Here is a 14,219-nt window from a genome sequence, read left to right as displayed (position 1 = left end):
CACATCAATAAAATACATTATACATGTAAAATCTAGCAATTAACTCTGGTCTCAAAACAATAGAAAGAATTTGCTGGTCTAGACATCATGGCTCTGAGTTTGACATCAAACAGTCATACAATGCTTGACTTCTCAGCTTTCTTCCAGCAGAGTGCACTGTGGTTACATTGTTGAAGCTCAATACAACATATCGTTTAATCATAACATATAGTTCTCTTTTATATTTGTAAAATCAGCCTGTGGATTATATTAATATTTATAAATCACATAGAATTATTTACAAGATTCTATCTGGCTGGACTGACACCCTTTCAGTTTTTCACATTTCTCCCCTCCCCTCCCTAAGAACTAAAGCTAGTTTTTCAAGTGACCCTTGAGAAACGTTGCTTGACAGGTTTAGGCCTATCTGAGTATACTTTACCCCATTCCCTGTCTTGAGAGCCCATCTGCATTGGCATTGCTAATCCCACTGCGGTGCTGCACTGACATATATGCTTGCAATCCTAGGCTCAATCTTAGCAACTTAGCATTTTGCTGGCTGGCTCAGTGTAACCATGTTAGGGGATTTTGATCTGTAACTACAGTGAATTTCCTTCCATACAGATATGGGTGAAGTTTCTGCAATGCCCACACTGTGGCTGGACATTCCTTTTCTACAGCTGCATAGCATTCCTCCCTGGGTTGGAGCCTATGGCTGAGATAAACCACTGAGTACTCTTCTCCCTCTGATTAAATCTGGCTAAGTACAGCCCCCACCCCATGGTTTAAAGCATCCACCTGCACAATAAATTATTTGCTGTAATCTAGACTGACTAACACAGGGGGACCTCCCAAAGCTTCTTTAAGCTTCTGGAATGCCTGCTCGCATGCTGTGGTCCACACTACCTTATCTGGCCTGTTTATCCTTGTCAGGTCTGTGAGGGGGAGCAGCTATGGTACTATAACTGGGGACAAACTTTCTGTAGTACCCTGCTGTTCCTAAGAATGTCCTCACCTGCTTTTTGATAACAGGTGTAGGCCATGCTTGAATGGCTTCCACTTTGGCAGGTTCTGACCTGATCTTACCACTCCCCACTCTATGTCCCAGATAGGAGACCTCTGCCATACCCATCTAACATTTGCTTGGCTTAATGGTCAGCCATGCCCTCTGTAGTCTGCCCAGCACCTCCCTGACATGTTGAAGGTGCTCTTGCCAGGAATCGCTGTAGATGGCAATATCATCTAGGTAAGCAAGGGCAAACCCTCCTGCTTCTTGCAGGATATGATCTACCATTCTCTGGAAAGTTGCTGAGGCATTTTTCATCCCAAACTGCATCTTTGTGAACTCATACAAGCCAAAAGGAGTCACAAAGGCTGACCTCTCTCTAGCACTGGGAGTCAAGGGCACCTGCCAGTAACCCTTGGTAAGATCAGTGATGGTAAGATACTTAGCCCCACCCAGCTGCTCTAGGGCCTCATCTGTCCTAGGCATGAGGCAAGCATCTGACTCTGTGTGACTATTTAATTTCCTGTAGTCTACACAGAACCTGGTGCTGCCATCCTTCTTTGGCACAAGTACCACTGGGGAGGCCCAGGGACTGTTGGACTCTTGAACTACCCCTAGTTCCAACTGCTCCTCTATCTCCTCCCTCACAGTTTGTTTGACTCCCTATAAGGGGCCTGCCTAATAGGCCTTTGAGGGTCCTGTATCCACCTGGTGCTGCACCAGGTGGGTGCACCCTGGTTTCCCAGTGAACATGTCCCTGAACTCCAGTAATACTGCTCAGATTTCTTGAACCTGGGTAGGAGATAGCTGCTGGGACATTGCTACCCCTTCCATCAAGGTGTCAGTCCTAGCCTCACTGAGGAGATCAGTCACCAGATCTCCCTCAGACTCCTGCAATCCACTGCAAATACTCAGCCCAAGGGCCTCCCTACAAATACATAAAAAATATAATAATAGTAACAATAGTAATATAATAATAATGATACCAATGATATAAAATCTCTTAACAATAAAAATGCAGTAAATCTGTGACAGAAGTGAAGAAAAGAAAAAAAAAAGAAAAAATGCTTCCAGGCACTGGCTCTTCCTGTTAATTCTAGTTGCTGAAGTTGAAGAAGATGCCTCCAAAACTATCCATAAATGCCAGAATATAACTTTAGTTATCTTGTCACATCTCACCCCAGATGGACCCCCATTCAACCAAAATATAAAACTAATTGTTCACATATAAAATAGTCATTACAATAAAATAAAAAGCTGTTGAAAAAACAAGAGCTCACCGCTAAACAAACATAAAATAAAAGTAAGCTAGTATACAACATATTGGAACCCTCAAGAACAGCAGCAATAACCCTTCATCTTTTCAACATACTAGAGACTAACCTAATGAACCAAAACTGTATCAAAATAAACAAATGAACTGGCCTGACACCACTATACCTCTCTCACTCATGAAACCTAAGTATTTCATTGTTAAATCTCACAGCTCAAAAAAACACTATAATTCTACAGTCCTTTGAAATCAATACTTTCACAGAAAGAAAGGATAAATGGATATGAATGTCTTGGGTGTAATAAATGGAATATCTGTTATTCCTGGGTAGAGGAAAGCATTTTTGGTAATGCAGATGTTAAGCAGTAAGTGGTGCTGGTGAGCTCACCCTATTTTTTTTCAGTTGCATGCTGGGAGATTGTGCCTCAAGCTGATTTTGCTTCTACCAGTAATTTCTTGCTCTATACTAGTATTATCGTAACAGATTATTATATGATAGTACAGATATCCTATCCAAACAGTTTACATAAAATGCCTTCACCGGACAGCTACCACAAAGTCCCTTACTGTTGCAAGTTACATTTGATTGCAGTTGGTACACCCTCTTCCTATACTCATGTTCTTGTCTAGGTATTGCTAGGGAGTGTTACCTCATATGATGTCAGAACTCTTTTTTCTACCCCTAGGGTGTGCCTTCATTTGTGTAGAATGTTTCTGAATTGTGTTATGGATGTACATGAGCACTGTGACTGCAGTACACTGTACCCAGAATGTAATACAGTATTCAATGGGCAGTGTGCACTGTATTCATAATGTAATACAGTATTCAGTGGTCAGTGCACTGTATCTAAAATATAATGCAGTATTCAATGGGCAGTGAAATGTATCCAAAATGCAATACAGTTTTCAATGGATTGTACACTGCATCCAAAATGTAATACTGTATTTAATGGGCAGTGCAATGTATCCAAAATGTAATACAATATGCAATGGGCAGTGCACTGTATCTAAAATGTAATACAGTATTCAATGGGCAGTGCACTGTATCCAGAATGTAATACAGTATTCAATGGGCAGTGCACTATATCCAAAATGTAATACAATATTCAATGGGCAGTGCACTGTATCCAGAATGTAATACAGTATTCAATGGGTAGTGCAATGTATCCAAAATGTAATACAATATGCAATGGTCAGTGCACTGTATCTAAAATGTAATACAGTATTCAATGGGCAGTGCACTGTATCCATAATGTAATACAGTATTCAACAGGCAGTGCACTATATCCAAAATGTAATACAGTATTCAATGGGCACTGCAATGTATCCAAAATGTAATACAATATGCAATGGTCAGTGCACAGTATCTAAAATGTAATACAATATTCAATGAGCAGTGCACTGTATCCAGAATGTAATACAGCATTCAATGGGCAGTGCACTATATCCAAAATGTAAAACAATATTCAGTGGGCAGTGCACTATATCCAGAATGTAATACAGTATTCAATGGGCAGTGCAATGTATCCAAAATGTTATACACTATGCAATGGTCAATGCACTGTATCTAAAATGTAATACAATATGCAATGGGCAGTGCAATGTATCCAGACTGTAATACAGTATTCAATGGCCAGTGCACTATATCCAAACTGTAATACAATATTCAATGGGCAGTGCACTGTACCCAGAATGTAATACAGTATTCAATGTGCAGTGCAATGTATCCAAAATGTAATACAATATGCAATGGTCAGTGCACTGTATCTAAAATTTTATTTTTATTTATTTTATTTTTATTTTTATTTAAATTTGTTGACCGGGAGTGTCCGACTGGACGTGGGTCCATTTTCAGCGGAGGCCCGGGGAGAAAAGCTCCACAGTAAAATAAACAGACAGTAGTTACATTGGATTACATAGTGATTAACAATTTAACATAGAAATTACTTACAACATATTTACAGATGAAGAACATAGTACATCAGTAGACAACTAGAATCTTTATCTGTGAAGTACATAACAGGCATTAACAAATGTAACAATGAGAAGTTCCTGCTGTATAATAAGTACTAGGCTTATGAGCATCTGAGCTTGCTATCATCAAGGTAGTTAGTGGAGGTGAAAGAAAGGCAGTAGTTGGATGGGGTGGATGATATTAGAGTGGGAGTTGCAAGGGCATAGCCAGCATGTTTTTAGGTGCACTTTTAATAAAGTTTTGAAGTTGGTGCATGATGGTATGGAGGTAATTGTGGGTGGGAGTGAGTTCCATAATTTGACTATGGCACAAGAGAATAGTGCTTCACCAGCAGAGTTATTGGCTTTAGTGATCTGCAAGTGATTTTTGTTGCTGGATCTTAGTGGTCTGGTGGTGCGATAGGGTTGGAGTAGATTCTGGAGGGATGGGACATTTAGTGGATGGTTTACTAGTTTGTGGGCGAGTGAGAGTTGATACCACTGAAGGAGGTGAGGGAGTTCAAGCCAGCCCAGTTCAGCAAGTGAGAGACAGTGGTGACTATGGTAGGATGCCCCTGTGGCGAATTTTGCGATTTTGTTATAGCAGGTTTCTAGCTTGTTTAGATCACATTGCCTTAGGTTGGTATATACTGGAGAGGCATAAAGTAGGGTGGAGATAAGATCGGAATTTGCTATTGAAATCTTTGCTGCTTTGGTGAGAAATTGTTTATTTCTGTATAATGCTCCTACTTTTTTGTGGACTTTTTTTATGGTCATGGATATGTGAATGTCAAATTTCAGTTTATTGTCTATTTCCACTCCTAGCAATGTGGTGTGTTCAGTTGGGTATATAGTGGTGTTGTCTTTTGCTGTGATGTTAGAGTGAGAGTTGTTTTGAGTATGTTTGGTGGGTTGGAAGATAAGTAGTTTAGTTTTGTTTGGGTTGAGTATTAATTGGGCATCGGATAACCATGTTTCAACAGAGGAAAAGGCTTCCTGTGTGACTTTTTGCAGTTTGGGTAGGGACTGGGCTGAGCAGATGATGGTAGAGTCATCTGCATATTGGATGAGTGTGCCATGTTTGGTGGCAGAGGCTAGATTAGTGGTGTAAACAGAGAATAGTAGGGGTCCAAGGATGGATCCTTGCGGAACCCCTATGGAGACAGGTAGTTGGGGAGATATGTCATTCTGCCATACAACAGATTGTTGGCGGTCAGACAGGTAACTCTGAAACCAGTTGGTGACTGATTGTGAGAAGGATAGGTTATTGAGGACAGAGATAAGTTGTTTGTGTGGGACCATGTCAAATGCTTTAGATAGGTCTAGGAAAGTAGCAGAGGAGAGATAGCCATTGTTTTTATGCTGAAGGATAGTGTTTGTAAAGGAGAGTAAGGCAGTGGTGGTGCTATGGTTTGGTCGGAAACCATACTGAGTAGTGGAAAGGAGGTTGTTAGTAAGGAGGTAGTGTGAGACCTGAGAGTGTATGCATCTCTCTAGTATTTTGGAGAGTGGAGAGAGAATAGCTATGGGGCGGTAATTGGTTAGTTCTGCAGAGGGTCCGCCTTTGTGGAGGGGAATTATATGTGAGACTTTCCACAATGTGGGAACGTAACTTTCTGACAGAGATCGGTTAATCAAGATGGATACTGGGTAGGCCAGAGCATCAGCTGCGATTTGTAGGTATTCACTCGGGAGGTTGTCTGCTGCTAATTTGGTGGGTTTAAGTTTAGTTAAGAGTTTTTTTATGTTGGAGGTAGGTACAGGAGAAAGAGAGAAGGCAGTGGGGAGATTACTAGTTGAAGGTGTGGGTTGGAGGGGAGGGGGTTGTGTTGTTTAGCTAGTGATAGTATGGTTTGGGTGAAGTGTGTGATGAATGAGGTAGCAATATTTTCTGAGGAGTGAGGGATGTTAGGAGGAGGGGTACTGACTTTACCTGGGTGGAGGATGGAGTTTATGGAGGACCAGAATTGTTTGGGGCTGTGTTGTGAGGAGTCTAGGGCAGACTGGTAGTATTGGAATTTGTCCCGTTTTATTAGCTTTTTGACTCTATTGCACAGTTTTAGGAATTTCTGTCTAGCTGTGGGGGTTTTGGTTTTGCACCAGTGCTCCCAGGCTTTATCCCCATTTTTCATTTCTGACTTAGTGGTTTTCTGTAGCCATGGGGAGGGTTGTGCTTTGGTTCTGGAAAATCTTATGGGGGCATGGTAATTAAGGATGTTCAGGAAGGTAGTATTAAAAGATTCAACTGCGTCATCTAGACTGAGGTACTTTAGAGCATGCCAGTTACATTCTTTAAGGGATGAGATGAATGTGAGTGGGTTAAAGTTTATTTTTTTACGTATTTGACGATAGATGACAGGTTTAGCTTGGTACAGGTATTTTTTGAGTAGGAATGTTGGGGAGTGATCACTGAGGCTATCTGATAAGCAGCCTGTTATATATGACTGGGGGTTCTTACTGACTAGTATCCAGTCCAGGGTAGAGTGCTTGCTGGAGTTTTTATTTATCCTTGTTGGTGACTGGACTAGTTGGGTGAAGCCATGAAGGTGTACATGATGTAATACAAAATGTAATACAATATTCAATGGGCAGTGCACTGCATCCAGAATGTAATACAGTATTCAATGGGCAGTGCAATGTATCCAAAATGCAATACAATGGTCAATGGATTGTGCACTATATCCAAAATGTAATACAATATTCAATGGGCAGTGCACTGTATCCAGAATGTAATACAGTATTCAATGGGCAGTGCAATGTATCCAAAAAACAATACAATATTCAATGGGCAGTACACTGTATCCAGAATGTAATACAGTATTCAATGGGCAGTGCAATGTATCCAAAATACAATACAATATTCAATGGGGAGTGCACTATATCCAAAATGTAATACAATATTCAATGGGTAGTGCACTATATTCAAACTTGTAATATGATATTCAATGTGCAGTGCAATGTATCCAAAATGTAATACAGTATTCGATGGCCAGTGCACTATATCTAAAATGTAATATTGTATTCAATGGGCAGTGACCTGTATCCAAAATAAAATACAATATTCAATGGGCAGTGAACTATATGCAAAATGCAATACAATATTCAATGGGCAGTACAATATATCCATAGGTTAGTACTAGGCTAACTGCCCTTGTGGGCCATTTTAAGCCTAATATATTATCCTCAGAGACTCAAATCCTGCACCTTGTGTTGTTGTGGCACACCTTAGCCTTAACCAGGCTCCCAACCCAATCCAAAATGTATAATGTGGCAATTGTTGTTATATTCATATGCATGGCCGGGGCTCAGTGATTATTGTGCAATTAATAGTGTTTTAAAACTAAAAGCATTGGCTAGGTAATGTTTTTCATGAGAATTGTATTCTGTTTATTGCTACTGAAGGTTATAATTATAATCATAATTCATTGGTACAATTTATTTGTGTATACATATATAGACGTATGTATATTTTCTGCTGCTTTTCTGACACTGTCATGCTGCTTTTATGCTTTTTTTGTTGCTGGGCTATTGTGCTACTATTGGACTTATTACTTTTATTGTCATTATGTTTTTGTTGTTGTATATAATAGTGTAAACAAATAAGTTAGCATTTAATAGTTGATGCCCATATTTATGTTTTTTGAATAGTTCATCTGAAGTTTGTATTTTTTAGGCTTTTAGTATGATTGGTGAGATCATTTCCTGTTTTGATGGGATGAGGCGGTCTTTTCCTAACATTTAAAAGTGATTGCCATGGTTTAACTTATTGTCTGAGGAAGTTTGGTATTTCACCAAACGAAAAGCACTCAACCTAATAAAGCTATAGGTGTTGCTTCACCCATTACTGCACTGTTTCATTGTTTTTATACAGTTTGTTCCAGTTTCATTGCTATATCCAAAATGTACTACAATATTCAATGGGCAGTGCACCATATCCAAACTGTAATAAAGTATTCAATGGGTAGTGAACCATATCCAAAATGTAATATAATATTCAATGGGCAGTGCAAAAAGAGTAGATCTGACCACAGAGCGCCTCTCAGTGGATGATCTCTGCTCTGCTCCCCTGATCTTTTAGAATCTGTCCTCAGCTATATTTTGGCTTGATAACGTTTGTGTTCCTCATACTAAATGGAAGCGCAATAATCTGTTTTGCATTATTAATAGCTTAATGAATGGAATTAAATGTGGGTTAGCCGTTTACAGTATATATGAATTATGAGTTGTTCTTTTGTCATGTTGTAAGCACTTACCTTCTTTAATTGCCAATTTATCCAGCTTGTCCAACAACATGTTTTTATGAGTGGCATCTTCAGGATTTCGGAACACATTTGCCAGCAGTGCCATTGTATAAGGGTTAGTGACATTTGAAAGTGCATTCCTCAGACAGTTCAGGGAATCATTGACTATGGATATCTAGCAAGAAGAATCAAGTTCAGTAACGCTACTGTTAAAATTATTTAACATCTGAAAACAGAAAAAAAATCTTTATCCCCACATGTTTTTGTTTTATTTCTGCAGCAATGAAAAAAGCTGTATTTATTGAGCAATGAAAATGAAGTCATCATGAAGTATTACAAAATTAATTTGTGAATGTTAAGATGTCACAATTTACATACACTATAACTTGTTTTTAATGACTGGCCTCCTCCCAACTGTCATTCAGAAATACAGCATACTGTTTGTGAAATGTTCTGCACACAGTCTTTGTAAACATGGCCTAACAAGTCACTGTCTTCTGCCTCTGTCTCCCTCACAATGGCCCTCACTTTATATATGATGAGATGGACAGAAACATTACTTTGGGTCTACAGTATACAAAGATAAAAGATTTCATGCTCCTCTTCTGTTCTTTTTTAAACCAGCATGTATAGACAGTATAGACAGTATAGTAATGAACTGCAGCAGTAACCTACCTACCTTGACTATATGAAGCAAGACATGATCGAACTCGCTGATTGCATCTCAGGCAGGTATAATCCTAGCACTGAGCAGTACATTACCTGGTCCAAGAATGATGCCACATTACCAACAGAAAATCATTGATTTTAACAATTTAGCTTCTGGTGTCAGTCCAAGGATATATATTATTTGATGGCCTGAGAGGACATGGTTGGCTGACCACACTGTTTTGCCAGGGATGGTCTGCACCTATCCCTTCTATGCTTTCAGATATTAGCAAAGATCTTTTCCATCCCCACCGTGCCTTTTTAGGAGACATCAAACTGATAAATCTCCTATCTTAACTGAACCTACAAAGGAATATCTGAGGGTGGTACTGCTCAATGATAGAAGTCTTAACAAGAAACTCCACTTCCTGCAAGCCTTCCTCTCCCTGGAGAGTATAGACATTGTTGTAGTAATGGAAGCATGTTTTAAAGTCACTGCTAGTACCCCAGCAATGCAAGGTTAAAATGGCTTTCACACCTTTAGACCAGCTGCTGCACAGGTGGGAACTACAGGTGGAGGAGTCTCAGTCTGCATTAAAACCAACTTGACATCCAGTCTAGTTAAAGTTTATGATCAACTGGAACTCGTATATGTGCAACTAGCCATAAACAGGGTCTCATACCATATCCTTGCAACCTATAGGTCTCCCTCCATGTCCCAGGAAACCCATATTACCTCTCTCAATGCATTAGATTCCCTCACTGTTTAACCCAATATGATATTCATGGGGGATCTCAACTACTCCTCTTTAGATTGGGAATCCTACACCATTTTGAATGCACAAGCCCAGCGATTCCTAAACTTTGATAATGCCAACATCTTGGAACAATTGGTCCATTCTCCTACCAGAGCTACAAACATTCTTGACCTTGTACTAACAAACATGGGGAGCTGATGCTCCTCACCCAGTGTAATGTCTTAACTTGTCAGATCTGACCATAAGGCAGTAGTGCTTAAAATAAAAATTAAATCTGGGGATCCAGCAAAGCCAAAAACCTTTAGGAACTATTACAAGCAACACCTTGACTTTATTCTAAGCACCCCCAAAACCAGTAAACACCACAGCATATGCTGAGCTATTTAGAAAACCTCTGTACAGCCATATTGATAGTTGTATAGAGCGAGCAGTGCCCATTCATGTTAAGAATAAGATAAACTCCAAAGACAGGCTACTTTTGTGGAATCACAATATCACTCGGTTATACAACAAAAGAAAAAAAAGGCCCAAGTGTAGGAGGAACAAAGCCATACATACCAAACACCTCTTCAACATGTAATACTTCAAAGGCTAAATTTGAGAAAAAATAGCTTCTTAGGCAATGGACAACTGCAAAACTTTCTACACCTATGTCCATAACTACAGGTGAAATAAGCAACAATGCAAAGAACATATTGAAGATGGCATCATCCACACCAGACCAGAGGCCATTGCCAACCTTTTGGCTGAGAGGTTCAGCTCAAATTTCTCCCTCCACTCACCCCCCTCCCCCCGATAATCTAAATGCAATACTGCATACCACAGTTCCCCCAACCGTTACTAGGAAACAGGTCATCAATGGACTTTCCAAGGCTAAAAATACTGCATCAGTAAGCCTCAATAATATCCCAGGATGCTTAATAAATAGCATGAAACATTACCTCTCTGGTCCACTTGAATCACTTTTCAACTGAAGTAGTTAGGTTTTGTGGCCTAGGAAGGGAAGATGGCAACAGTCATTCTCCTGCACAAAGGCGGTCCAGCCACTGGTTGGGTAACTACAGGCTTGTAAGTATAATAAGCCATGGAAATAATCATCATGGACATGATAAATAAGGACAAAGGTAATCTGCAAATGCTAGATCCATCACAGTTCAGCTTTGGTAAAGGAAAAGCATGCCTATTAAATCTGGTGGACTTTTTTGGGAGGGTCATCAAAGCATTGGATAAAGGCAAGACTGTGCAAACAGCTTACCTTGACCTGGCCAAGGTTTTTGATGCAATATCCCTCTCAGGCATTTAAGACAAGTTCACTAATTTAAGTATAAACCCTTTTATCACCCACTGGATACGCAAATGTCTCACTGGTTGGACCCAGGAGGTCAAAATAGGTGAGGCCACTTCCACGAAAATGCCAGTCACTAGTGGAGTCCCCCAGGACTTGGTACTTAGGCCTGCTCCTTTTTGGCATCTATTTCTCTGAAATGGAAGCAAATGCTGATGTCTTATGGGTAACTACATTTGCATATGATTGCAAGCTGGAGGTTATTATTGACTCCCTGCAGACACTAGTATTCTTCAAGAAGGCATATCTCTACCAACTCAGTGTTAAGAAATGCATAATTGTACCCTTCAAATGGTCAACTATCCCAGCTAATACATCCCTATGAGTCAACCCAGTGGTCAAGGATCTGGGTACATATGCAGTCAGTAGCCTTACTTTAACCACCATGTGGCCACAGTGTTGAGGAAATCCTTTTATGTTACGCAGCTTATAAGTAAGGGCATGTCATCTAGGTCCAAACAGGTAATTATCCCACTGTACTCTACCTTTATCAGACCAATCATAGAGTACAATGCTCCCTTTGGTATGTACCTGACCAGGCATATGCAGCAACTAGAGTGACATCACAGGTTCCTTACAAAAGAATACAAGGCATAATAAACCTGCCTTATGCAGACTGCCTTAAAGCCCTTTCCCTCTACTCAGTCTCCTATAGATTACTGAGGGGTGATCTATGCCTGGTTTGCAAGGCATCCACAAACCCCACTATTATGAATCTCCTACATATTTGCAAGGTAAAGAGTATCAGAAATACAAAGTCTAAGAACCTGAACTTTGTCTGTGACTTAAACAGCACATGCTGGAGAGACAAATATGTGTCTCAAAGACTGCCCCTTCTATGGAACAAGCTTCCCATCCATATGAAGTTGTGTTCATTTATTTCCCAGCTTAAGAGCAACCTAGACCAGTAGATAGGGGATAGGAAAGTTAGATCAGGTCTGGCACTCATGTCCCATATGGACAGAGGCAGTTTATAAATGCCTGGCCCCAATGTCTTATTTGGATACAGGACATTATTTTTTGGGTGGGGAACTCAGCTAGGCTTAGGAAGGGGCTTCCTATTACCAGATCGCAGATGCAGTTTGTCGAATGCATCTTGATCGAACTGAAAAGAGCAAAAATGCAAAAGAGCGAAGTGGCTTTTCAGCGAATTCCTTCTTATGTGTGTCTTTCTTATGTGTGTATATATATATATATATATATATATATATATATATATATATATATATATATATATATATATATGGGTTCCATTCAGATCCTCAAACTTTTAAAAGATTGACTTTCATATGGCCAGACCATATGATCAAACTTTTAAAAGTTCAAATGATCCGAATGGAGATCTCCATACAGCGAGGAACAGGAAGATTTCCCTTTTCCGCAATGTAGTGTGATCTTGGAGTTGGTATATTTGCCCCCCTACTAGGAACGTGTATTTTTTTTTTTTTTTTTTTTTTTTTTTTTTACGTTTGAACTTTTAAATGTTCAATCATATGGTCTCAGCCATATGAAATTCAAACATTTTAAAGTTCGATCAATTAAAGTAGACCCATATATATATATATATATATATATATATATATATATATATACATATATATATATATATATATATATATATATATATATATATATATACGTGTGTGTGTTCTCTGATTCTATCGCGAAGTCTTCTGTCAGTTTTATTTATACTCTATATATATGTTTTCTGATTCTATTGTGAAGTCTTCTGTCAGTTTTACCTATATAGAAAGCCAAACACATCTCACAATGGGCTAAATATACTATGTGGCACGTAACACATATAGTTTTCACTTTAAATTCTAAGTGTTTCCTTGTGTCTGGGTGCTGAAACTTATTCAAGGAATCCATGTACCTACAATAATTACATCTAGAGCACAGAAATGTGTCTGGTACCACTTGTAGCTCTAAACATTTGGCAGTCATTCTTGGATAACATGACATCCTTTTTAGGGACTTTTTATTCTTAAAAACAAAATTTGGTCTACATTCAGCTATTGATCTAACCTCTTGGTCAGTTAAAAGACTGCCAATGCTTGCTCATAATTTCCTTTATCTGTGTGGTATTACCAGAATACACCAATGGCATTCTCAACACAGAAGTATGGAGGGGGGGGGCAGATCTATCCCATGGACAATCAGAGAAATATGGTTTCCCTTCAGCTGTCCTTGGCGTTGGTACCTTATCAAAAACACTATCAACTTCTCTGTAATTATAACCATAGGCAACAAATCTTTCTTTCAATGAAGTTAATTAATGGACAAATCCTTCTTCACTGGCATATAATCTAGATGCCCTTAATCCCTGACTTTTAATAACATTCTTGAATATATGTGGGGGGTGCGTGCTCTGTCGGTGTAAAAGGGAATTCCTATAACAGGTCTTCCTAAAAATCTTACTTTTTTTAATGAGTTTCATAAGAATTCTGAAATAAAAACATAATCTTAACATTCTCACTTCACAAGATTAAGTCTGTAGTGCCAAAATAATTTGAGACCATTTGTTATGGATTTAATATGTACCCCAGACTTAGTCACATAACCACCTCTTCTACTGGTACCAGAATTACATTTATTTTTTATCAACTCTTCCTGTAATTTATTTACTTCTCTCTTCCCTCCACACTGTTTATCCTGAAAACATTCTTGCTCAAATGTGTTACTCATCTCTAAAGAGTGTTTGGCTTAAATGACCATGGAGAATAGTCAAACAAATGATATAGTCTAGTGAAATGGAAGTTTGAAATACATGTTTTCTTTGATCTGTATAAAGAATAACATACAGAAAGAAATATCCATTTTGCACATGAATACTACTCTCCCACTACACTACAGATATTTTTTCTCATGTTCGTTTTGTCTAAAATGTACCCTTGCACATCCTTTATCTTTTACCTGCTCATTACAGCCATCCTGCCCAATTTCCTTCAGGTGTCTCTTCCCTAAAATCCTACCACTCTGTATTAATTTTCAATTACTTCACAGTAGAGTACCT

The 14,219-nt window shown here is 39.0% G+C and overlaps 1 protein-coding gene across 1 annotated transcript in view; it reads right to left on the bottom strand.

Annotated features, from left to right (window-relative positions):
* LOC122808691 (alpha-2-macroglobulin-like protein 1) overlaps positions 1-14,219 on the bottom strand; it is a 380,174-nt gene that overhangs the window by 213,883 nt on the left and 152,072 nt on the right. Inside the window, exon 7 of the mRNA XM_044079679.1 lies at positions 8,465-8,627. Within this exon, the coding sequence (XP_043935614.1) occupies positions 8,465-8,627 (163 nt within the window). The remainder of the gene's footprint in view (positions 1-8,464; positions 8,628-14,219) is intronic.

This window comes from Protopterus annectens, chromosome 8.part0, assembly GCF_019279795.1.
Source record: "Protopterus annectens isolate FY-2018-M chromosome 8.part0, PAN1.0, whole genome shotgun sequence".
Taxonomy (NCBI): Eukaryota; Metazoa; Chordata; order Ceratodontiformes; family Protopteridae; genus Protopterus; species Protopterus annectens.
This window is presented reverse-complemented; position numbering and strand designations above follow the sequence as displayed.